Consider the following 23,547-nt stretch of genomic DNA (forward strand, 5'->3'; position numbering starts at 1 on the left):
ACATTTCTAAAAACCTGTTTTCAATTTATGGTATTGTGTGTAGATTGCTGAGGGTTGTTTTTTATTCAATCCATTTTAAAATAAGGTTCCAGCGTAACAAAATGTGTAAAAAGTCAAGGGGTCTGAATACTTTCCGAAGGCACTGTAAGAGCTCTCTGAACTTCTCTCTCTGAAGTACCTAATAAACTGGAAGGTGCAAATGTTGAATGTGCATACGCTGAGCTATAGTAGCCTTTTTCCACAACACTGGAATGACAGCCCTTTCTGACAAACCCATTGAAACCACTGCAGAGAACATTACACAGATGCATTAGTCTCCCATGTATCCACCCCTTCCCGGTTTAAAGAGATGATGCAGTGTTATCTCCCCAGTTGCATCTCTCCTTTCTCCTCGTCCCTCTCTTCAACCCAATCTACTTTCCTCTCCTCCCCTCCCCTCCTCTCCCCCTCTTTATTTCTCCCTTCCCTTCCCTCTTCTCATCTACCCCTATCCTCTCCTTTCCTTCCTCCCCATTGCTCCTCCCTCTCTCCTCTCCTCTCCTCCTCACCTCTGTGTGATGGATCTAGTGTCAGTAGTTAATCTACTGTTCCCCAGCGGAGGAAGGCTCTGCCACAGACACAGAATTGCCTTTACAGAAGCCGCGCTAAAATCAATGAACGCCACAACACTGGGCCGTCGTCAAGCCGATAACACAGTCCAAACGGGGGTGGGAGAGGGGGAGGGAAGGGGAGACATTTGGACGATAGGAGGAAGACGAGATAAACTGGCATCAGTCCAGTACCACGGTTCATCTGAGAGAGAGGGATGGGGGGAGGGGGGACTGAGTAGAGAAGGACATGAAGGAGAGAGGGGCTGGGGGAGAGGGGCGAGAGAGAAGTCTTCTATTTGAGCGTTAAGACTATCTTGTGCCATCCATCACTCCTTACTCTTTGACCTGCAACTGCAGATATACTGCGGACAGACACATTCCTATAGATTCGGGAAGAGCTGCGTGGAGTGGAAATATAATCGGGAGCGTAGTCTCTTTCAAAGTAACTGGGAAAACGGAAGGTTTCACTGATTGCTTTTGTTTTCTAGAGGAGAAGACACACTTCTGAGAACATCTAGAGATCATTTTTTATTTATATTTTATTATACCTTTATTTAACTAAGGCAAGTCAGTTAAGAAGAAATTCATATTTTCAACGACGGCCAAGGATCACTGGGTTAACTGCCATGTTCAGGGGCAGAATGACAGTTAGTGTGTGTGAAGTGTACGAGGCCCAAGCAAATAAATACCACTCTGCAATTGCAGTCCCCTATATCAGCTTCAGTTAGGCGCCTGTGGAGCGGCACACAGAGAGCTGGAAAGGTGACTTGCAGGCCTCATGGAGATGCCATAATAATCAACCATCTACTGCAGTGTTCTTCCCCCCTGCTAGTCCTGGTCCTGTAGAGCTGCAGTAGCATGTGTAGGCAGGGGTTTCTGATCAAACCAGGACTAACACCCCTCTTTTAGCGACAACAACAACAACAAAATGGCTTGATGATTCGTTAATAAACCAGGTGTGTTAGTGCTGGGCTAAAACAAAAGTGTGCACACCATCTCTCTCCGGGTGCAGGGTTGAAGAACATCACGGGTTTGGGAAGTTGTGCATGTGCAGATCGTGCATCATTTGTTGCCTCTGCCCGGACAAACGCCTGTGTGATATTCGGAAGGTGAATAAGCAAGCTTTCATCCCCATGCTGAAACAGTGACTTTTCATTGAACTGTGCAGAGGAATGAGCCGTGGAACGTCCCGTCCCCATCTCCCTCAGTCACCGACTCTCTGTCTGATCGTTACGTGTAGCTATTATACACCAACACGTCAACTCTTTATCCATCTGTTTTCTTTGTCGAACCATGTACGATATTCAGAACACAAACAAACAGAGGGCAAGAACAAAATGTGTTACCTTCCTATTGAGTTGTATCCCCGTTTGCCCTCAGAACCGCCTCAAACTCTACAAGGTGTCGAAAGCGTTCCACAGGGATGCTGGCCCATGTTGACTCCAATGCTTCCCACAGTTGTGTCAAGTTGACTGGGTGTCCTTTGGGTGGTGGACCATACTTAATACACACGGGAAGCTGTCGAGCGGGAAAAACCCAGCAGCGTTGCAGTTCTTGGCATAAACCAGTGCGCCTGGCACCTACAACCATACCCCGTTCAAAGACACTTACATATTTTTGTCTTGCCCACTCACTCTCTGAATGGCACCCATGCTGTACGAACATGTGTGCTCCGTATGAGCTGAGGAGAGGAGGCTGTCCGCTGTAGTACTGTACTTGGACATCTGGTGTTACAGTAGTAATGCATCTGCTGATATTAACCCTAGGGTGCCCTGATGAAAGCCACTTCACCTCCAATGCCTTAGCAAACATCCACAATACACACAGAGGTAGAAACAGAAATAGTGTTCTTGTGGTGAGAGTTGTGATTGGAGCAAAAGACAGGAATCTACTGCAGCTGACTATACTTTATACACCTTAAGAAAGGCCTATGAGGTCAATCGTTGAAAGCAAATTCACTACGTGACACGCTATTGAGTTCCATCTGAAAAAGCTGTAGGAGATCATATAGAAGTATTGGGAGAGAAAAAACAGTCGCAAGATATGTGTCGGGACGCGTGTAGGAGATTCCTAACATCGGTAGAAAAAAAACTAAAGTGTGTTGTAAGTGATCTGGCAGCTTAAGAAGCACCATTCTCCCTGCCTCATGGACCTTGTAATGAACCCACTTCTCCTCTCTCTCCCTCTCCTCTCTCTCCCTCTCCTCTCTCTCTCTCTCTCTCTCTCTCTCTCTCTCTCTCTCTCTCTCTCTCTCTCTCTCTCTCTCTCTCTCTCTCTCTCTCTCTCTCTCTCTCTCTCTCTCTCTCTCTCTTTCTCTTTCAATTCAGTCATTGAACAAAATCCCCCTTTTTGTTGTGAGCCAGTGGGGTTATAACAGTAGACAGCACGGGCTCACAACACACAGACACACAGACACACAGACACACAGACACACACACACACACACACACACACACACACACACACACACACACACACACACACACACACACACACACACACACACACACACACACACACACACACACACACACACACACACACACACACACACACACACACACACACACACACACACACACACAGCTACTCCTCCACTGCCTCGGCAGCAGCTCTCGTGACAAATTGATGTTGCGGCACTTTCTCCTTTCTGCAGCCTTCGCATAAAAACGGCCCAACGATGTTCCAGCGCGGAATTCAATTTCACAGTTCAGTTGGGTTGTTGATTACCCTGCCAAATTCAGATTGATGCGCGTTTAACCAACATGGATCAGGAGACCCTTGGCTGACAGCCAGCCGCCGGGGCCCGCCAACGATAGGGGGTCTGGAGAGTAGCCCCGTCCCTCCTGCGGGCCGCGAGGAGCACCGCCGCTTCACAGTGATTGATTAAACAAGTCCACGCCACGTAATTATACCACTATCCCCACACATCAACCCAACCCTCCTCTTACTCTCTGTGTGTGTGTAGGTGGAGGGGTGTGTGTGTTTGTGTGTGTGTGTGAGAGAGACAGAGCGAGAGAGAGAGAGGGAGAGGGAGAGGGAGAGAGAGAGAGAGAGAGAGAGAGAGAGAGAGAGAGAGAGAGAGAGAGAGAGAGAGAGAGAGAGAGAGAGAGAGAGAGAGAGAGAGAGAGAGAGAGAGAGAGAGAGAGAGAGAGAGAGGGAGAGAGAGAGGGAGAGAGAGAGGGAGAGGGAGAGGGAGAGGGAGAGGGAGAGGGAGAGGGAGAGGGAGAGGGAGAGGGAGAGGGAGAGAGAGATTTCCTCCTCCTGCCCTGCCTCTTTCTTGTCATCGGGTTTTTATTAGAGTGTGTGTTTAGGGGAGTGTGTGTTCGAGGGGTGTGTGTGTCCTTTCAGAGTGTATGTTTGGGGGGAGTGTGTGTTCTGGGAGGTAATGTCATTAACTCCGGAAGTCAGAGCATCATCTCCTCAGTACTGGAGGCAGCTAGTCTTCACCAGATGGATTATTAGCCTAGATATTATACATCTCAGCCCTGTACTATCCTGTATGACCAGGTGCAGTTCACAGCTATAATTTAGTGTACTTTTAAAAATCAATTTAGGCAAACACAGTATTTGGAGTTATTCTCTGATAATGTACCTAATAACGAAAATAACGAAATTAGGATTAAATAAGGCTTCAAAATAAGTCTAAATATTAATATATATTTTTTTTTTAAATAAAGGTATTTGTGCAACATAATATTAAGAGTGAACCTATATTATAATCAGAATCATACAATGTTACCTTTTGAATCGTTTTTTAAATTCAAGTCATACATGTTTGGCTCTGCTGTATTCTTAGGTAATAACACTGTAAATACCTTGTATAACCAGTTCACGGTACCTCACATTTATTCAGAGTTACTGGTGAGTCGTGATGCCATAAAACACCTCTAGATGTACTACCTGGTAGAGTAAAACTGAAGGGCAGGAACAAGGAGAAGGGAGGGGGACTCAGTGACTGACTCACAAACACACACGCCATACTCCTGCTTTCTGTTTGTGATTCCTCTCATGCAGAAGGCAGAATGCAAGGTCCCACTCACAATGCATAATGTTTAGTGTCAGGGAGAGAAGTGTCCCTTTGTCACCTCTCTCCAAGCTAGATTTATGACTCATCACCACCCACCTAGGACATGGAGAAACAGCTTTAAGCCACCCCAGCACACACACACAGAGAGAGAGAGAGAGAGAGAGAGAGAGACAGAGAGAGAGAGAGAGAGAGAGAGAGAGAGAGAGAGAGAGAGAGAGAGAGAGAGAGAGAGAGAGAGAGAGAGAGAGAGAGAGAGAGAGAGAGGGATGCAGTTTTTCCTCTACTGTGAGAAATACTCCCAAATAAGAGAATATATGTTCAAGAAAATATCTAAATCAATTGCCAACTTCTGTGCATTTACTAATGACATAAAGCTGGGGATTATTCTGGGCGAGGGAGAAACCACTAATATTACTGCCAGATATGTATATGATTGCCATAGCCTGAGTAACATCCCATGACCATTAATTCCCTGAAGTACAGTATTTACATTGTATATAACTTACAAGTAAAACATAGTGTAGCCATCATCCGTGTACATTTTGTTATTTATTTATGAACCTTTCTTTCATTTTCTTTTTATCTTCTTTTTACTTAATTAAATGTATTCGACCGAAGATCACACAGAAGAACCGCAGTAGTGTACACATTATTATTACTGAAATGTCCATATCCTCATTGCATTGTACTTCATTTACTGAAATGCTGTACCACTATACTGCTTTGGCAATATCTACAAATTGTATTTTCATGCCAATAAATCGATCTGAATTTGAATTTGAGAGAGAGAGAGGGAAAGAGAGGGAATGAGCGAGAGAGAGAGGGAAAGAGAGGGAATGAGCGAGAGAGAGAGAGGGAAAGAGAGGGAATGAGCGAGAGAGAGAGAGGGGAAGAGAGGGAATGAGCGAGAGAGAGCGAGAGGGAAAGAGAGGGAATGAGCGAGAGAGAGAGGGAAAGAGAGGGAATGAGCGAGAGAGAGAGAGGGGAAGAGAGGGAATGAGCGAGAGAGAGCGAGCGGGAAAGAGAGGGAATGAGCGAGAGAGAGAGGGAAAGAGAGGGAATGAGCGAGAGAGAGCGAGAGGGAAAGAGAGGGAATGAGCGAGAGAGAGCGAGAGGGAAAGAGGGAATGAGCGAGAGAGAGAGGGAAAGAGAGGGAATGAGCGAGAGAGAGCGAGAGGGAAAGAGGGAATGAGCGAGAGAGAGAGAGAGGGAAAGAGGGAATGAGCGAGAGAGAGCGAGAGGGAAAGAGAGGGAATGAGCGAGAGAGAGAGAGGGAAAGAGAGGGAATGAGCGAGAGAGAGCGAGAGGGAAAGAGGGAATGAGCGAGAGAGAGAGAGGGAAAGAGGGAATGAGCGAGAGAGAGAGAGGGAAAGAGAGGGAATGAGCGAGAGAGAGAGAGGGAAAGAGAGGGAATGAGCGAGAGAGAGCGAGAGGGAAAGAGGGAATGAGCGAGAGAGAGCGAGAGGGAAAGAGAGGGAATGAGCGAGAGAGAGAGAGGGAAAGAGAGGGAATGAGCGAGAGAGAGCGAGAGGGAAAGAGGGAATGAGCGAGAGAGAGAGAGGGAAAGAGGAAATGAGCGAGAGAGAGAGAGGGAAAGAGGGAATGAGCGAGAGAGAGCGAGAGGGAAAGAGGGAATGAGCGAGAGAGAGAGAGGGAAAGAGGGAATGAGCGAGAGAGAGAGAGAGGGAAAGAGGGAATGAGCGAGAGAGAGAGAGAGGGAAAGAGGGAATGAGCGAGAGAGAGAGAGAGGGAAAGAGGGAATGAGCGAGAGAGAGAGAGGGAAAGAGGGAATGAGCGAGAGAGAGAGAGAGGGAAAGAGGGAATGAGCGAGAGAGAGAGAGAGAGGGAAAGAGGGAATGAGCGAGAGAGAGCGAGAGGGAAAGAGAGGGAATGAGCGAGAGAGAGAGAGGGAAAGAGAGGGAATGAGCGAGAGAGAGCGAGAGGGAATGAGCGAGAGAGAGCGAGAGAGGCAGAATAGAGTGAAGATGGACCATCAGGTTTTGCTCGAACTGAGCAGCTTCAAACGTGAGTCTTCTACTCAAAGTCTTGATTGTTACCGTGTGGCTGGAGCAAAACCCTGCAACCACGCTGGGTAACATAGTCCACCCCCCCCCCAATACTGTCTACTGTAGGAATATAATCTAACAGGTACTGTAAACGAGACTAAAGAGGGAAACGATGTGGAGCGTTGCCCCAGATCTGGGGGTTCCCTGGCCTAAAAGCATCTGTATGATGGATGGGGTAATGGAGGAACATTGTTTGGGTCTGTGTGGGGTATTAATGATAAAGTATAGCCCCTGTCCCTTCGACTAAACGCCCTCCGTTACACCTGTCCAGGGGTAATGTACCTACTCAGGTCACATGGACAGCAGCTGGTATTTCAAAATGAACAGAAACTGAGGAGGGAGAGAAATATCTCTGACAGTTTTATATTCAGAATGCAAGTAAGCAGAGTCTCTGTTGTTTGGTGAGGTTGTCTTTCCTATGTGTTGCCTTACCTATGTGTTGTCTTACCTATGTGTTGTCTTTCCTAGGTGTTGTCTTTCCTATGTGTTGTCTTTCCTATGTGTTGTCTTTCCTATGTGTTGTCTTACCTATGTGTTGTCTTTCCTAGGTGTTGTCTTTCCTATGTGTTGTCTTTCCTATGTGTTGTCTTTCCTAGGTGTTGTCTTTCCTATGTGTTGTCTTTCCTAGGTGTTGTCTTTCCTATGTGTTGTCTTTCCTATGTGTTATCTTTCCTATGTGTTGTCTTTCCTAGGTGTTGTCTTTCCTATGTGTTGTCTTTCCTATGTGTTGTCTTTCCTATGTGTTGTCTTTCCTACGTGTTGTCTTTCCTACGTGTTGTCTTTCCTATGTGTTGTCTTTCCTATGTGTTGTCTTTCCTATGTGTTCTCTTTCCTATGTGTTCTCTTTCCTAGGTGTTCTCTTTCCTATGTGTTCTCTTTCCTAGGTGTTGTCTTTCCTAGGTGTTCTCTTTCCTATGTGTTCTCTTTCCTAGGTGTTGTCTTTCCTAGGTGTTGTCTTTCCTATGTGTTGTCTTTCCTATGTGTTGTCTTTCCTATGTGTTGTCTTTCCTACGTGTTGTCTTTCCTATGTGTTGTCTTTCCTATGTGTTGTCTTTCCTATGTGTTGTCTTTCCTAGGTGTTGTCTTACCTATGTGTTGTCTTTCCTATGTGTTGTCTTTCCTATGTGTTGTCTTTCCTATGTGTTGTCTTTCCTATGTGTTGTCTTTCCTATGTGTTGTCTTACCTATGTGTTGTCTTTCCTAGGTGTTGTCTTTCCTATGTGTTCTCTTTCCTAGGTGTTGTCTTTCCTAGGTGTTGTCTTTCCTATGTGTTGTCTTTCCTATGTGTTGTCTTTCCTAGGTGTTGTCTTTCCTATGTGTTGTCTTTCCTAGGTGTTGTCTTTCCTATGTGTTCTCTTTCCTATGTGTTCTCTTTCCTAGGTGTTGTCTTTCCTATGTGTTGTCTTTCCTATGTGTTGTCTTTCCTATGTGTTGTCTTTCCTATGTGTTGTCTTTCCTAAGTGTTGTCTTTCCTATGTGTTGTCTTTCATATGTGTTGTCTTTCCTATGTGTTGTCTTTCCTATGTGTTGTCTTTCCTATGTGTTGTCTTTCCTATGTGTTGTCTTTCCTATGTGTTGTCTTACCTATGTGTTCTCTTTCCTAGGTGTTGTCTTTCCTATGTGTTGTCTTTCCTATGTGTTGTCTTTCCTAGGTGTTGTCTTTCCTATGTGTTGTCTTTCCTATGCGTTGTCTTTCCTATGTGTTGTCTTTCCTGTTTTGTCTTTCCTAGGTGTTGTCTTTCCTATGTGTTGTCTTACCTATGTGTTGTCTTTCCTATGTGTTGTCTTTCCTAGGTGTTGTCTTTCCTATGTGTTGTCTTTCCTATGTGTTGTCTTTCCTATGCGGCCCAGCGTAAACAGGGTTTGCACTTATATAAGATCACACTTTTGAGTCGGCTATCGTTCTATTAGCTTGTTATTTTAATATGAGTTCATCTAGCTTAAATGGCTTAGGTTTTCAGGGTATTAGCTGTGTTTTTAACACGGTCTCTGTCTGTCTTCCGTCTCTCACAGGGTGATTACGACCAGTCGTCTTGGGACGGGAGTCCCCAGGTCCCAGGGTCTGACACATACCCGCGCGGGCCCCTCAAACTACCTCAAAGCCACAGCAAGCCCTCTGGCTACCCCCCCGGAATGCAGTACCCCCCTGTGTTCCACCACTACAAACCCTCCCCCTACCACCACCCACCCTCACAGCCCAGCCCGCCATACACTCCACAGGTGGGTCTACTGTGATGCAAGCGTGCGTGCGTGTTTGCATGACTGCATGCGTATCTCTTTGAGCGATCTAAAACGATTTTGACCTACAATTACGTATGACTCTCAGAGAAGCAGGTGTGTCACTGCAAAGATCACCACCGACAATGCAGTGGAGGTATTAACCGGTTCTCTCCTCCAGGGGGCATACTCCCAGCCATCGTCCCCTTACATCCCCCCGGGGGCCTACCCCCCTCCCTCCTGGGGCTCTAGTTCAGATGCCCAGCCCTCCAGGGTCTCCCACGAACAGTTCAGGGCTGCCTTGCAGCTCGTCGTCAACCCAGGTAAACAGAGAGGAGCCGATGAAAGAAGCACAAATACATCGCACATCACAGGAGTTGAAATATACCGTTTCTAGGCAGAGAAGTTATTTTTCTAGTTTGTCGATAATGTGCAGACGCTTCGTAGATAAAGTATCTTGCTGTGAGTAGCAGACATTGAAGATCTGTCTGTCTCTGACCCCAGGTGACCCCAGGGAGTACCTGGAGAGTTTCATAAAGATTGGCGAGGGCTCGACGGGCATCGTGTGCATCGCCAGCGAGAAGCATAGTGGCAAACAGGTGGCCGTCAAAAAGATGGACTTGAGGAAACAGCAGAGGAGAGAACTGCTCTTCAATGAGGTGAGGGGTTAGGGGTCAGGGGTTATTTGTCCCAGTAGATACCAAGCGATTTTGGTACTGTGTTATTTTTCTTTTAATAGACTCAAAGTTTTAGGTAAGAAAGCGCAGGCCTCTAATTCCAACAGTAAAAAATTGTGAAATTATTATTATTATTTAGTCTCTCAGATTAGGCTTCCTCACGTACGAGTATTTTCTGTCCCTCAGATGTTTTGATCAGAGCATTATGTTAGTGAACCTGATTTAGATGTTGCCAAGGCAACAAGCTAACATTATTTTGGATCTGGAACGAGGTGAGCCAAGCCTTTTATCTCTACCCTACTGTATCATTCCTGCCTGCTATGTAGCAAGACAGTTACTGTTACTCAGTAGTCAGCCACAGTATTTATGTCATGAAGGGATTTCTGTTTGGATTAAGTGGGTGGCATGACTTACAGTATGTTAACAAGAGACATCAAGTATCTTGTCCTTGCATATCTTCGCACCCACATCAATGATTAATATTAATACGTGTGTGTGTGTGTGTGGGTGGGTGTGTGCGTGCGTGTGTGCGTGTGTGCGTGGGCATGCTATATTGAAGCTTAATGTTATCCTATTAACACCCCAATCTAATCCCTTTTCATTAAGCTTCCATAGCAACAACCAAATTAACAAAAAAAAGATTGCAAATACATTCATTTCATTTGTGATACAGAGGATTATTGATAGCTGCTATTCTTATCTTTTAATGAATTCCAGCATGTAATTTAGCCATTGACATTTTAGATTCAACCTAAATCTGGATAGGACTAGAATGTAGAAAAATATGCTTACAAGTACCCCAAAATAACAAGGTATTATGTACTAACCTCATTCATTCAAATGTAATCTCAAGTCCACGTTTTTGGAAGAGCCTACTGCAAATAGAACAACTGATCTGTGTTCAATACTTGAAGAGCACTGTAGCCTACATCATTGCTATTCAAGCTTCATAATTAGCCAGTTACCAATTCATCAATATCTAGGTAAAGCTGAAGTTGAAGCAGGCAACGTGTGGTTGAGTTAGCTAGCTAGTTTAGCAGCGTTAGTTTATTTCTAGGACATTAAGGCAGGCAATCGACACCATTGTGAAACTAAAAGCTTATCAGAGCTGGTCCGAGGTCAAATGGTGGACCATTTGCAATGCGATTCAAACTAGAATTCCTGTCTACTTGAGGATCTTCACTGGACACTTATAATCCTTCAAACTGTTTTAGTATTTCATTGTTGTATGTTTCCCTGTTCTATCCGGGCCCAGTTTCATTGTTGTATGTTTCCCTGTTCTATCCGGGCCCAGTTTCATTGTTGTATGTTTCCCTGTTCTATCCGGGCCCAGTTTCATTGTTGTATGTTTCCCTGTTCTATCCGGGCCCAGTTTCATTGTTGTATGTTTCCCTGTTCTATCCGGGCCCAGTTTCATTGTTGTATGTTTCCCTGTTCTATCCGGGCCCAGTTTCATTGTTGTATGTTTCCCTGTTCTATCCGGGCCCAGTTTCATTGCACGATTCATATCTACACAGTAAAGACATCTGCCAATCACACCCTATTCTGTAGGGTTGGTGGCGGACATTTTGAATTGTTTGTCCACACTTGTTCTTGATTGTTTGGGATTCAGGTAGGTACTATATAGGCTGTGTAGAGAACACTGGTGTGTGGGAATGCTACAAGTAAGGAAGCCATGCTGTCTGTTTCATAGATTTTGGATTTCTTTCTACTTTTAGCATCCACGTTTTACCTGTGTTCTTAAATACATATCAGACATTTTTGGAAAGAACCCGTCCTTCTGATTTTAAACCTCTGGTGCACAGCAAGGACAACTTTGTCACACTGCTGATACAGTTGAAGTCAGCAGTTTACATACACTTAGGTTGGAGTCATTAAAACTCGTTTTTTCAACCACTCCACAAACTTCTTGTTAACACTATAGTTCTAGCAAGTCGGTTAGGACATCTACTTTGTGCATGACGCAAGTCATTTTTCCAACAATTGTTTACAGACAGATTATTTCACTTATAATTTACTGTATCACAATTCCAGTGGGTCAGATGTTTTACATACACTAAGATGACTGTGCCTTTAAACAGCTTGGAAAATTCCAAAAAATGCTGTCATGGCTTTAGAAGCCTCTGATAGGCTAGTTGACATCATTTGAGTCAATTGGAGGTGTATCTGTGGATGTATTTCAAGGCCTACCTTCAAACTCAGTGCCTCTTTGCTTGACATTATAGAAAAATTCAAATAAATCAGCCAAGACCTCAGAAAAAAAATTGTAGACCTCCACAAGTCTGGTTCATCCTTGGGAGCAATTTCCAAATGTCTGAAGGTATCATCTGTACAAACAATGGTATGCAAGTATAAACACCATGGGACCATACAGCCGTCATACCGCTCAGGAAGGAGAGGCGTTCCGTCTCCTAGAGATGAACCTACTTTGGTGCAAAAAGTGCAAATCAATCCCAGAACAACAGCATAATCTGAAAGGCCGCTCAGCAAGGAAGAAGCCACTGCTCCAAAACCGACATAAAAAAAATCCAGACTACGGTTTGCAACTGCACATGGGAGGAAGATTGTACCTTTTGGAGAAATGTCCTCTGGTCTGATGAAACAAAAATAGAACTGTTTGGCCATAATGACCATCTTTATGTTTGGAGGAAAAACAGGGAGATGCTTGCAAGCCGAAGAACACCATCCCAACCGTGAAGCAAGGGAGTGGTAGCATCATGTTGTGGGGGTGCTTTGCTGCAGGAGGGACTGGTGCACTTCACAAAATAGATGACATCATGAGGAAGAAACATTATGTGAATATATTGAAGCAACATCTCAAGACATCAGTCAGGAAGTTAAAGATTGGTCGCAAATGGGTCTTCCAAATGACCCCAAGCATACTTCCAAAGTTGTGTCAAAATGGCTTAAGGACAACAAAGTCAAGGTACTGTAGTGGCCATCACAAAGCCCTGACCTCAATCCTATAGCAAACTTGTGGGCAGAACTGAAAAGGCGTGTGCGGGCAAGGAGGCCTTACAAACCTGACTCAGTTACACCTACTCTGTCAGGAGGAATGGGCCAAAATTCACCCAACTTATTGTGGGAAGCTCATGGAAAGCTACCCGACATGTTTGACCCAAGTTAAACAATTGAAAGGCAATGCTAACAAATACTAATTGAGTGTATGTAAACGCCTGACCCACAGGAAATGTGATGAATGAAATAAAAGCTGAAATAAATAATTCTCTCTACAACTATTCTGACATTTCACATTCTTCAAATAGTTTGGTGATCCTACCTGAACCAAGACAGGACATTTGTACTTGGATTAAATGTCAGGAATTGTGAAAAACTGAGTTCAAATGTATTTGGCTAAGGTGTACGTAAACTTCCGACTTAAGGTTTAAGTAAGGTGTACGTAAACTGTCTATCTGTCATGTAACCTGTGTTTGTTGATTTGTTTGTTTCTAGGTGGTGATCATGAGGGACTATCACCATGAGAACGTGGTTGACATGTACAACAGCTACCTGGTTGGAGACGAGCTCTGGGTCGTTATGGAGTTCCTGGAGGGCGGGGCCCTGACGGACATTGTCACTCACACGAGGTAACCAATCATCTGCCACGAGTCCATTCACCTCTCTCCTAATGGCTACCTAAGCATTAGCTTGTGGCGCTAACATGACACTTCAATTCCCTGAGTCTGAACAAAGAGGATTTGGATTGTTGTCCTGCCCTCTGGAACTCAAACAGCAAAGCAGAATTCCTCAATAACCCCAAATGGACCTGGTTCCAGGAGTTTTAGTTGTTATACTCAAACTTCTAGATCTTTCTTCCCTCTGTTGTTTCAGTGTCTTCTCCTAAACCTCTCAACGCCTCGTCGTTCAGATTAACACCCATTGTGTCCTCGGTCTTTTAATTACAGTCATTTGCCTGGCGTGTGTCAGTGTGCGTGTCGGTGTTGTGTGCCGCCGTGTCGGGCGCTATAATAACACGGTTGCGTGAGGACGCAGTGGCGTTCCCTGTCAGCGTGAAGTCGTGAGATGGAGAGAAGAGTCTTCATTAGTTGTGTGAGGAGATGTGAATCCCTCGTTCACCTCCCTGTCTCGTCCCTTTCTCCGACACAGCTGTTTGGATAATCACAGCTGTAGGAATTGTGTTGATAATAAGAAGATATTCAGTATACTTGTACCTACTAACACAAACAAATCCTGATAGATTTTTTACCCAGAGGGGGATTAGCAGTTAGACATTATAGTTAATGTGTAATAACAACCATATGCCTTACAGTTTAGTGCACTTAGTTCAAGGATGCACATGTATTTGTGTCATTTACACTGTTAATAGCCGTCAAATGACTGTCAGCAACACGTTTCAGTCATAGAATTCACATCTGTTAGGCCAGGTGAATTATACAAATCTATTTCAGTCGACTCTTTTGTTGCGTAAAATGACTGCTCACTGTGTAGAGCTGAATAGGAGAACACGCACACAAACAGTTCTACTGCAGGTGAGTACTCCCCTCCCCCCAATTCTCTCTCTCTCCATCATTATCTCTCTATTTCTCTTATTCTATATCTATTCTCTGTCTCTACCATTCTCTCTCTTGCTTGCTCACTCACTCTCACGTTCTCTTTCCATCTCTCTCTCTCTCTCTCTCCCTCTCTCCCTCTCTCCCTCTCCCTCTCCCTCTCCCTCTCCCTCTCCCTCTCCCTCTCCCTCTCCCTCTCCCTCTCCCACTCCTTCTCCCTCTCCCTCTCCCTCTCCCTCTCTCTCTCTCTCTCTCTCTCTCTCTCTCTCTCTCTCTCTCTCTCTCTCTCTCTCTCTCTCTCTCTCTCTCTCTCTCTCTCTCTCTCTCTCTCTCTTCCCCCCCCACTTCTCTCCCTGGGTATCTGCCAACACACACACAATGTACCAATGCCAGAATAGCCTATATCTGTGTCGTGTTCCTGTTCCTCAGCCATTTCAATTAGCAACAAAGTTAAATTATTCTCACTAGTATGTGTCGTGGCTGTACTGTACTGTACTTTACATATAATCAGCTAATGGAGCTACTGTGTGGAGTGTGTGGTGTGTGTGCGCGCATCTGCATGTGATGCCCTTGGCAACTTTGACAGCCTCATTAAACAATACACTTTCTTTTTCATTCTCTGTTTGAAATAATGTACTATCTCGGCAATGATTTGTTTTGTGCGGGCGTCTGTGTTTGTGGACGCTTTTTTGTGTAAGTATGTGTGTGGGTGTATGTGTGTGAAGCATTGAATCTCCTTTGTCTACACATCAACCTCCCATTTGCTAGATTGTTTTGCAATTCTTAATGCATACATCTGTGACAACAAAACCTGGCACAATCTACGGTGGGAGGCAAGTCTAGAGTATGTGTGTGTGTGCGCGCGCGTGTGTGTGTTGCGAGTTGTTCCTTGCTAAGACAATGGATTCCTGTGGAGTGAGACGGTACAGGGAGGAGAGTGCTGGAGGGGCTGCAGATGAGAGCTGTGTTTGTGTGTGTGTGTAAAAAACAGTATATATATATATATTTGTCACGTGCTGAATACAACGGGTGTAGACTTTACCGTGACTTATTAGCCCTTCCCAACAATACAGAGTTCATAAAAAATATTCTAATACAAATAGTAACACAAGAGAAATAAAATACACAAGAATGGAGTACCAGATCTGTGTGTGTGTGTGTGTGTGTGTGTGTGTGTGTGTGTGTGTGTGTGTGTGTGTGTGTGTGTGTGTGTGTGTGTGTGTGTGTGTGTGTGTGTGTGTGTGTGTGTGTGTGTGTGTGTGTGTGTGTGTGTGTGTGTGTGTGTGTGTGTGTGTGTGCGATGATGGGGGAGGTTCTCGCCAGCTGGGGCTTCATGTTAATGTTCTGTGGAGTTCTGTGGAATCAGCCAGACGTACTGTTTACCCCAAGCCCATATGGGACCACACACACGACTGTTAAGCTTAGTGCACATTACATGGTTATCGCCACGAATTCCATGTTCCTACGATGTTCTCATCCTCCTGGTAAATATATATTTTTTACATTCACTTGGTCCTTGTGAAAGAACGCATATGCTATAGGGTATGTGTTTGGCAGTGTCCTAACCTCCATCTTGACCCACGTGTGTGTGTGTGTGTGTGTGTGTGTGTGTGTGTGTGTGTGTGTGTGTGTGTGTGTGTGTGTGTGTGTGTGTGTGTGTGTGTGTGTGTGTGTGTGTGTGTGTGTGTGTGTGTGTGTGTGTGTGTGTGTGTGTGTGTGTGTGTGTGTGCGTGTGTGCGTGTGTGCGTGTGTGCGTGTGTGTGTGTGTTTCAGGATGAACGAGGAGCAGATAGCCACAGTGTGTGTGTCGGTGTTGAGGGCTCTGTCGTACCTCCACACGCAGGGAGTCATCCACAGAGACATCAAGAGTGATTCTATCCTCCTCACCAGCGATGGACGGGTAAGACAACGTGGATTCTGGACAAAACTAACTTCTAACACTGTGGGACTCTACAGTGTTTTACAGATGTTGGCTTGACTGGTGGGTTGTGCCCAGTACCTGTTGGGTCACAGCTAAAACCTGTATTGTGGTTAGAAACATGGGTTTCTCATAGTAACCTTGACCAGTCGCGGTGCGTGGGTAAAATCACTGGGGAAGCCAAGAGCATTGTGATAATTGAGCTGTTTGCTCTATAACATGTTAGTTCATATGCCTTGCGACCGTGATATGTATATAGGGCTTAAAGGCCGAGACAATAAGAAGACACAGTGACAGAATATATTCTTCCACACCTGTTGTTTCTTCACAAAACCGGAGAGCTGCCTCTGTCCGGTGAAGTCCACAAAGCACATTGCGTGTAACAAACAGTTACATGACCTACAGCGTGGTCAAGCAAGTTAATGCATCCGACATTTTCGTACTACTAAACAACTATTGATTTAGAACCACAGGGAGCAAAGAAAACAGGAGCTGCCTCCACTATTCCAGCACCATTTCCAACTACAACATTTCAACATCATCTAATCACCTATGTTTAGCCTAATACAGAGACAACATTCAGCCTCTTGCGAATTGAAGGAAAATTATGAAACACAGAAAGACGAAAGAGGTTGTTTTATTTTTATATATATATATTTTTTTTTTGGGGGGGGGGGTCTGTCTTCTCTTGGCATCCATGAATACACACCACTGACCCTTATACCCAGTTTCTCACAAGACGCCAAATGATACAATGTTAGTTAGAATGTAATGTTGCTAAACTCTGCCCTACACACACAATAACCTGCCTCTGTGCTGTTGCCAGTGATGCAGTACGGACTCCTCAAGTGCCTCTGACTGCAGGACTTGAGAGAGAGGAGAGGAGATCATAATCAATTAGCAATTATTAATGAAAGCCTGCCTAATGCCTCTTAACGAGCTGCTGGAATGTGATGGATGGCTAATTAAGGAATAATAGAAGCAGGATTAGAGTGGCTTATATGAAAACCTCTTCATCCCAAGAGGTCAATGTTCCATTTAATGGTAAAAACACAGAGGGTTTCAATTGGAAGAAAATAGTGAAATATTCTGTCCTTAAATATATTTTCAGAAAAAGGCAACACACATCCATAATGTATAAAAAAATTGAATTTTATATGGGATTTTTGTTTCCCCTTGTACGAAAGTGCTCTGAAAATTCCCATCGACAACACATTGAGATGTGTAACCAAATGTTTTGTTCCCACAGATCAAGCTGTCAGACTTTGGCTTCTGCGCCCAAGTGTCCAAAGAGGTGCCCAAGAGGAAGTCTCTGGTGGGCACGCCCTACTGGATGGCACCGGAAGTCATCTCACGGTTACCCTACGGCACAGAGGTAAGAACAAATGTCTGAATAAGTGAGTGAAGCCGGTGTTTGGAGGAAGTATTGGCACGGGTGTTGTCAGGCCTGAGACTAAAAGTATTCAGACCCCTTGACTTTTTCCACATGTTGTTACGTTATAGCCTTATTCTAAAATGGATTAAATCGTTTTTTTGTCCTCATCAGTCTACACACAATACCCCATAATGACAAAGCAAAAATGGGTTTATAGAAATGTTTGCAAATGTATAAAAGATTTTTAAAAACTGAAATATTACATTTAAAATCAAATCTATCAAATCAAATTTGATTGGTCACATGGTTAGAAGATGTTATTGCGCGTGTAGCGAAATGCTTGTGCTTCTAGTTCTGACAGTTCAGTAATATCTAACAAGTAATCTAACAATTCCACAAGAACTATGTAATACACACAAATCTAAGTAAAGGGATGGAATAAGAATATGTACATATAAATATATGGATGAGTGATGACCAAGCGGCATAGGCAAGATGCAATAGATGGTATAAAACACAGTATATACCTATGAGATGAGTAATGCAAGATATGTAAACATTATTAAAGTGACATTATTAAAGTTACTCGTGATCCATTTATTAAAGTGGCCAATGATTTCAAGTCTGGATGTAAGCAGCAGCCTCTCCGTGTCAGTGATGGCTGTTTAACAGTCTGATGGCCTTGAGATAGAAGCTGTTTTTCAGCCTCTCGGACCCAGCTTTGATGCACCGGTACTGACCTCACCTTCTGGGTGGTAACCTGATTAACAGGCAGTGGCTCGGGTGGTTGTTGTCCTTGATCTTTCTGGCCTTCCTGTGACATTGGGTGCTGTAGGTGTCCTGGAGGGCAGGTAGACCGCACCACCCTCTGGAAAGCCTTGCTGTTTTGGGCGAAGCAGTTTCCATTTACATAAGTATTCAGACCATTTAATCAGTACTTTGTTGAAGCACCTTTGGTAGCAATTACAGTCTTGAGTCTTCTTAGGTATGACGCTACAAGCTTGGCACACTTGTATATGAGGAGTTTCTCCCATTCTTCTCTGCAGATCCTCTCAAGCTCAGGTCTCTCCACCAGAGATGTTCCATCGGGTTTCAATCTAGGCTCTGGCTGGGCCACTCAAAGGACGAGAGGCGGCAGGGTAGCCTAGTGGTTAGAGCGTTGGGCTAGTAACCGGAAGGTTGCAAGTTCAAATCCCCGAGCTGACAAGGTCTGTCGTTCTGCCCCTGAACAGGCAGTTAACCCACTGTTCCTAGGCCGTCATTGAAAATAAGAATTTGTTCTTATCTGACTTGCTGTCGTTCTGCCCCTGAACAGGCAGTTAACCCACTGTTCCTAGGCCGTCATTGAAAATAAGAATTTGTGCTTATCTGACTTGCCTAGTTAAATAAAGGTAAAATTTCAAAACCAAAATAAAACATTCAGAGACTTGTCCAGAAGCCACTTCTGTGTTGTCTTGGATGTGTGCTTAGGGTCGTTGTCCTGTTTGAACATGAACCTTTGCCCCAGTCTGAGGTCCTGAGTAGTCTCCCAGTCCCTGCCGCTGAAAAACACACCCACAGCATGATACTTCCTCCGCCATACTTTCCTCCAGACGTGACGCTTGGCATTCAAGCCAAAGAGTCCGGTCTTGGTTTCATCAGACCAGAGAATCTTGTTTCTCATGGTCGGAGAGTCCTTTAGGTGCCTTTTGGCAAACTCTAAGCGGGCTGTCATGTGAATTTTACTGAGGAGTGGCTTCCATCTGGCCACTCTACAGTAAAGGCCTGATTGGTGGAATGCTGCAGAGATGGTTGTCCTTCTGGAAGGTTCTCCCATCTCAATAGAGGAACTCTAGAGCTCTGTCAGAGTGACCATCGGGTTCTTGGACACCTTTGTCACTTTGGGTTTTTGGCCAGGACAATTCCTTCAACCTCATGGCTTGGTTTTTGCTCTGTCAACTGTGGGACATTAATTATATAGACAGGTGTGTGCCTTTCCAAATCGTGTCCAATCAATGGATTTACTACAGGTGGACTCCAATCAAGTTGCAGAAAGGATGATCAATGGAAGCAGGATGTACCTGAGCTCAATTTCGAGTCTCATAGCAGAGGGTCATTTACTTATGTAAATGTGATATTTTTTATATTTTTTTTTAATGTATAAAAAACTGTTTTTTGCTTTGACATTGGAGTATTTATTGTGTGTCGATCGATGAGGGAAAATGTGTATTTAATACATTTTAGAATAAGGCTTTAATGTAAAAAATGAATACTTTCCTAATGCACTGTATCCTCTAAACGCCGGCTTCGAGGGCATTATCAATTTTATGCAAAGGGTTACCAACATATTCAAATAATGATTGACATATTTTCATTTTAAAAAATTATTTTGCTGAATTTATTCATACTATTTCATCCTTCCGCAAGATATTGTCCCGACACAAATCTGGGGTTCCTACCCAAGCCGGCTGGTCATTTGTTCTATGGGTTCGGTTGCTTAAAGCGCGACCCAGTCGTTCAGTCTTTTTGTTCTGTACCCAGTTGTTCATTCTAAATGTTCCATTGCCATACTGGCTGGGAACGTTCTTATCCCTTGCTTGCTAGCTAGCCAACTATATGGCTTACTTACAGTCACAGCAAAGGTCAAAAAGAATATCAACAGTCGCATTCACAGTAGCTGTTTTCCAAATGACATTTATTTGCATACAGCCTGGCATAGAAACTGTGCTCTCTCGTCAGGGTGATGTTGTTCAGAGGAGCTAGCCAACAGCACAGCCTAGACAATCACTTCCAACTGAAGATGTAAAGACTGCAAACTAGCTGCACTTCGTTTCATTTGATATTTTATTCAATTGACATTTCTTTGAAAATATCCATAAAAATGATGCCAGCTGATTCATTATTTCGACTGGCTGTGAAATGTTGCCTGCCTGTCTGCCTCGTCCCAACCCCGACACGTTCCTTACTATGGGACAGCTGGAGAACTCATTTTTAATATCGAAACAATGTTGCAAATGTCGGAGAGCGAGACAGCAAGATTTATACAAATCTCCTCTGTTGAAAACAACATGTTCGTCTAAAGGAAATGTAAGATAATGTCTAGATGCTGTTTATAGTGGAGATCATGTTTAAAACGGGCCTTGCTTGGCTGATGAGACAGTGGATTGCGCAGACATATGGCATAGAGTAAATGGGCATTTTAACGTCATAGTATATTGTGGAATAGACCAATCACCATTCAGGACCCACCCGTTGCAAAATGTTATAGAACGTGAGCTGTGAATAAAGACAATAACACCGTTCACACTGCCTGCTAGGTGGATATCTGGTCGTTGGGCATCATGGTGATAGAGATGATCGATGGGGAACCCCCGTACTTTAACGAACCCCCTCTACAGGCCATGAGGAGGATACGAGACAACCTGCCCCCACGGCTAAAGGAGTCACACAAGGTCAGCAGGGTTCATTTTTTTATTATAATTTTAATTGGCACATTTACAGACATTTTATTTGATGTCAGTTATTTCCCCAAATCAAATAAATAGTAATGTGTTCTTTTTCTCTCCTTCAGGTATCATCGGTTATGAGGGCCTTCCTCGACCTGATGTTAGTTAGAGAGCCGTCTCAGCGAGCCACAGCCCAGGAGCTGCTCCAGCACCCCTTCCTCAAGCTCTCGGGCCCCCCATCTTGCATCGTCCCCCTAATGAGGCACTACCGCCACCGCTGACCTGACCTCCCGCCACCAGGGCGGCGCCACACACCCTGCCAAACAAACACCCACATGACCTGAGAGACTACGCCACTAAAACAAACACTCACACCTGTAACCGAGCAGTAGTTTAGCTAGAGGAATTATTTACAAAGAAAAGATTAAAGAGAAACATGATATCTTCTATTTTGAAAAATACTATATAAAGTTCAACACTGGAGCATAGGGGACTGTACTGTAGGAGTCTCTTCTTCAGTCTTCTGTGGCAGGCTTATTGCTTATACGGGCGCCAAATGCTAACAAATGTGAGCCTCTTGGTTCGTACTCTTTGGCTTCACTAGGCTGCTAGACCAGTAGGGTGGGTCGTCCCAGTGCAGTTTCCTCTCTTACTAGGCTGTCTGTGAGTCCTGTAGAGTTGTACTGTAGTAGCCATCGACTAGAGCGTAGACGGTGTGCAGTGATCAGCTGACACTGCCTGGGTGGCAGCCGTGTTGAGGTACCTATGAGACACGCCCACCGCCCCCAGACATGAGCATTAGATCTCAGAGCAATCAGGAAGCAGCATTTGGTGTTGACGAGTATTTGGTGATGTCTGAGTGGGGGCGGTGTGGGTGTGTCTTAGTCTGGCTAGAAGACAGGCTGTTCGCCTATTGGTGGAATAAAAACATCGCTCTCTTCATTTCTCTTTTCTCACACTAACAGTGAAAATGTATTTTAGAGAAATATGTAAGTTTTTCTGTACAGTTTTGATAATTTGCAGTATTTTATTGTGTCGTGACCATTGTGATATGGGCAGTAAATTACATAGAAATCAGAGTTTCTGCGAAGATCTTTCCTACTGTTTATAATAATAATCCATTTTTTCATTAAGAATTTAACCCCTAACTGTTACAAAAATGAATATGAATATATTTATTATCCCACATTTGTGGACAGAACCTCCATTGAGTGTGGAAAAAGGGTAAGGCCAGAATTTTGTATGCAGTTTTAAAGTATTTCTTTATTTTTTTGAATTGAAAGGTTTATTTTTTGGTAGTGTGGCCTTTCTTTTTGTTTTACGTTTATAAATATCAACAGCCAGACAAACAGTGATGCTGGTTATATCATACAAGCAATACCCCAAGCATATCCATCATCACCATCATTTATTCATCTTTATAAAAAATGACATTTTTTACAAATCCCATGTAGCACTGTTTGAGTGGAAAGATAAGAGAAGATATCAGTTTATTTGTAAAAGAGACATTTATTCTTTACCCATCATGACACTCCTATAAATTCAATGGACACTCATCCAAGACTCCTATAGCAATATCTGAGCTTCTCAGTTTGATACACACAGTGGTAAAAGGTCTGTTTTTCTACTCTCACACATCCTGGCTGCCATCTGTTCCTTATCTCTCTCTCTCTCTCTCTCTCTCTCTCTCTCTCTCTCTCTCTCTCTCTCTCTCTCTCTCTCTCTCTCTCTCTCTCTCTCTCTCTCTCTCTCTCTCTCTCTCTCTCTCTCTCTCTCTCTCTCTCTCTCTCTCTCTCTCTCTCTCTCTCTCTCTCCCTCTCTCTCGCACACACACACACACAAACAACTGTGCCGCGATCTGATTCTCAGTTCTAATTGGAAAGTGTAACCCCATTTTGTTTTTAACACATCATTCACTGTGAGATGTAAATATGAACGTGTGTGTGCGTGCGTGTGCGCGTGTGTGTGAGAGCTGGTTTCGGGACTTGAATGAGTACTACTATCCGTGGTGTTGCTTGTACAGTGATATTGCATGTTTGTTATCAGTGAAGCTGGTTTCAATTAAAAAAGCCCATTAAAACATTGACAAGTGTAGCATGTGTTTTTCCACAATCTCATCTGTACAAACCCAGGGTCAATCCGAGGGCCTTTAAACCCACCATCAGATATTTACAGAGAAAATGAATACAAAATACACATTCTTGCATGTTGATGTATAGGTCAAAGAATCAAGAATAGTTCAATTAATTTCAAATAAGTGCACATTTAATCCCGATAATTCACAATTCTAAAAGTATGTTTGAACTGAAATATTGATGTTGGTGTAGGAGTCTGACTGCAGGCTTATTGCTTCCTGTTTAGGTCTTATCCAATAAATGGGATTTTTCCAGTGGCCAGTGGCGTTGCAGCTGCACTTGAGACCACCGCTGACCACTGTCCTGTGGTTCTGAACGTCAGATCGCGAGGTTCCCAGTTCACTGCTGTCCATGGTGCTGATATCTCCCATTGCCACTAGTTGCTTGTTGTTTAAGCTATATCCCACCTTGTCCACATAACACTACAGACTACCAATAATGATGTTTTTGCCCATCCCTGATACCAAATAACAAACCATGGGTTTGAATTGAATATGCCGCTAAACATACGTAATAATGTTTAGCGGGGCACTTCAGTGGACACTGGTGTGTCTCCAAAATAGCCTTGCCTCTTTAGCTGAAACGACTAGAGGACTAATAGAT

At 44.1% G+C, this 23,547-nt stretch overlaps 1 protein-coding gene across 4 annotated transcripts in view; it reads left to right on the forward strand.

Annotated features, from left to right (window-relative positions):
* Positions 1-22,893, forward strand: part of LOC123990992 (serine/threonine-protein kinase PAK 5-like) — a 138,243-nt gene extending 115,350 nt beyond the window's left edge. For all 4 annotated transcript variants that reach the window (XM_046292075.1, XM_046292078.1, XM_046292077.1 and 1 more), the window contains 8 exons: positions 8,700-8,906; positions 9,085-9,226; positions 9,408-9,562; positions 13,034-13,167; positions 15,865-15,991; positions 17,259-17,384; positions 20,681-20,815; positions 20,935-22,893. In XM_046292075.1, coding sequence (XP_046148031.1) covers positions 8,700-8,906; positions 9,085-9,226; positions 9,408-9,562; positions 13,034-13,167; positions 15,865-15,991; positions 17,259-17,384; positions 20,681-20,815; positions 20,935-21,090 — 1,182 coding nt within the window. In that variant the 3' untranslated portion in view covers positions 21,091-22,893. The remainder of the gene's footprint in view (positions 1-8,699; positions 8,907-9,084; positions 9,227-9,407; positions 9,563-13,033; positions 13,168-15,864; positions 15,992-17,258; positions 17,385-20,680; positions 20,816-20,934) is intronic.
* Positions 22,894-23,547: the final 654 nt, after the last annotated feature.

The sequence above is a fragment of the Oncorhynchus gorbuscha genome, linkage group LG12 (genome assembly GCF_021184085.1).
Source record: "Oncorhynchus gorbuscha isolate QuinsamMale2020 ecotype Even-year linkage group LG12, OgorEven_v1.0, whole genome shotgun sequence".
Taxonomy (NCBI): Eukaryota; Metazoa; Chordata; class Actinopteri; order Salmoniformes; family Salmonidae; genus Oncorhynchus; species Oncorhynchus gorbuscha.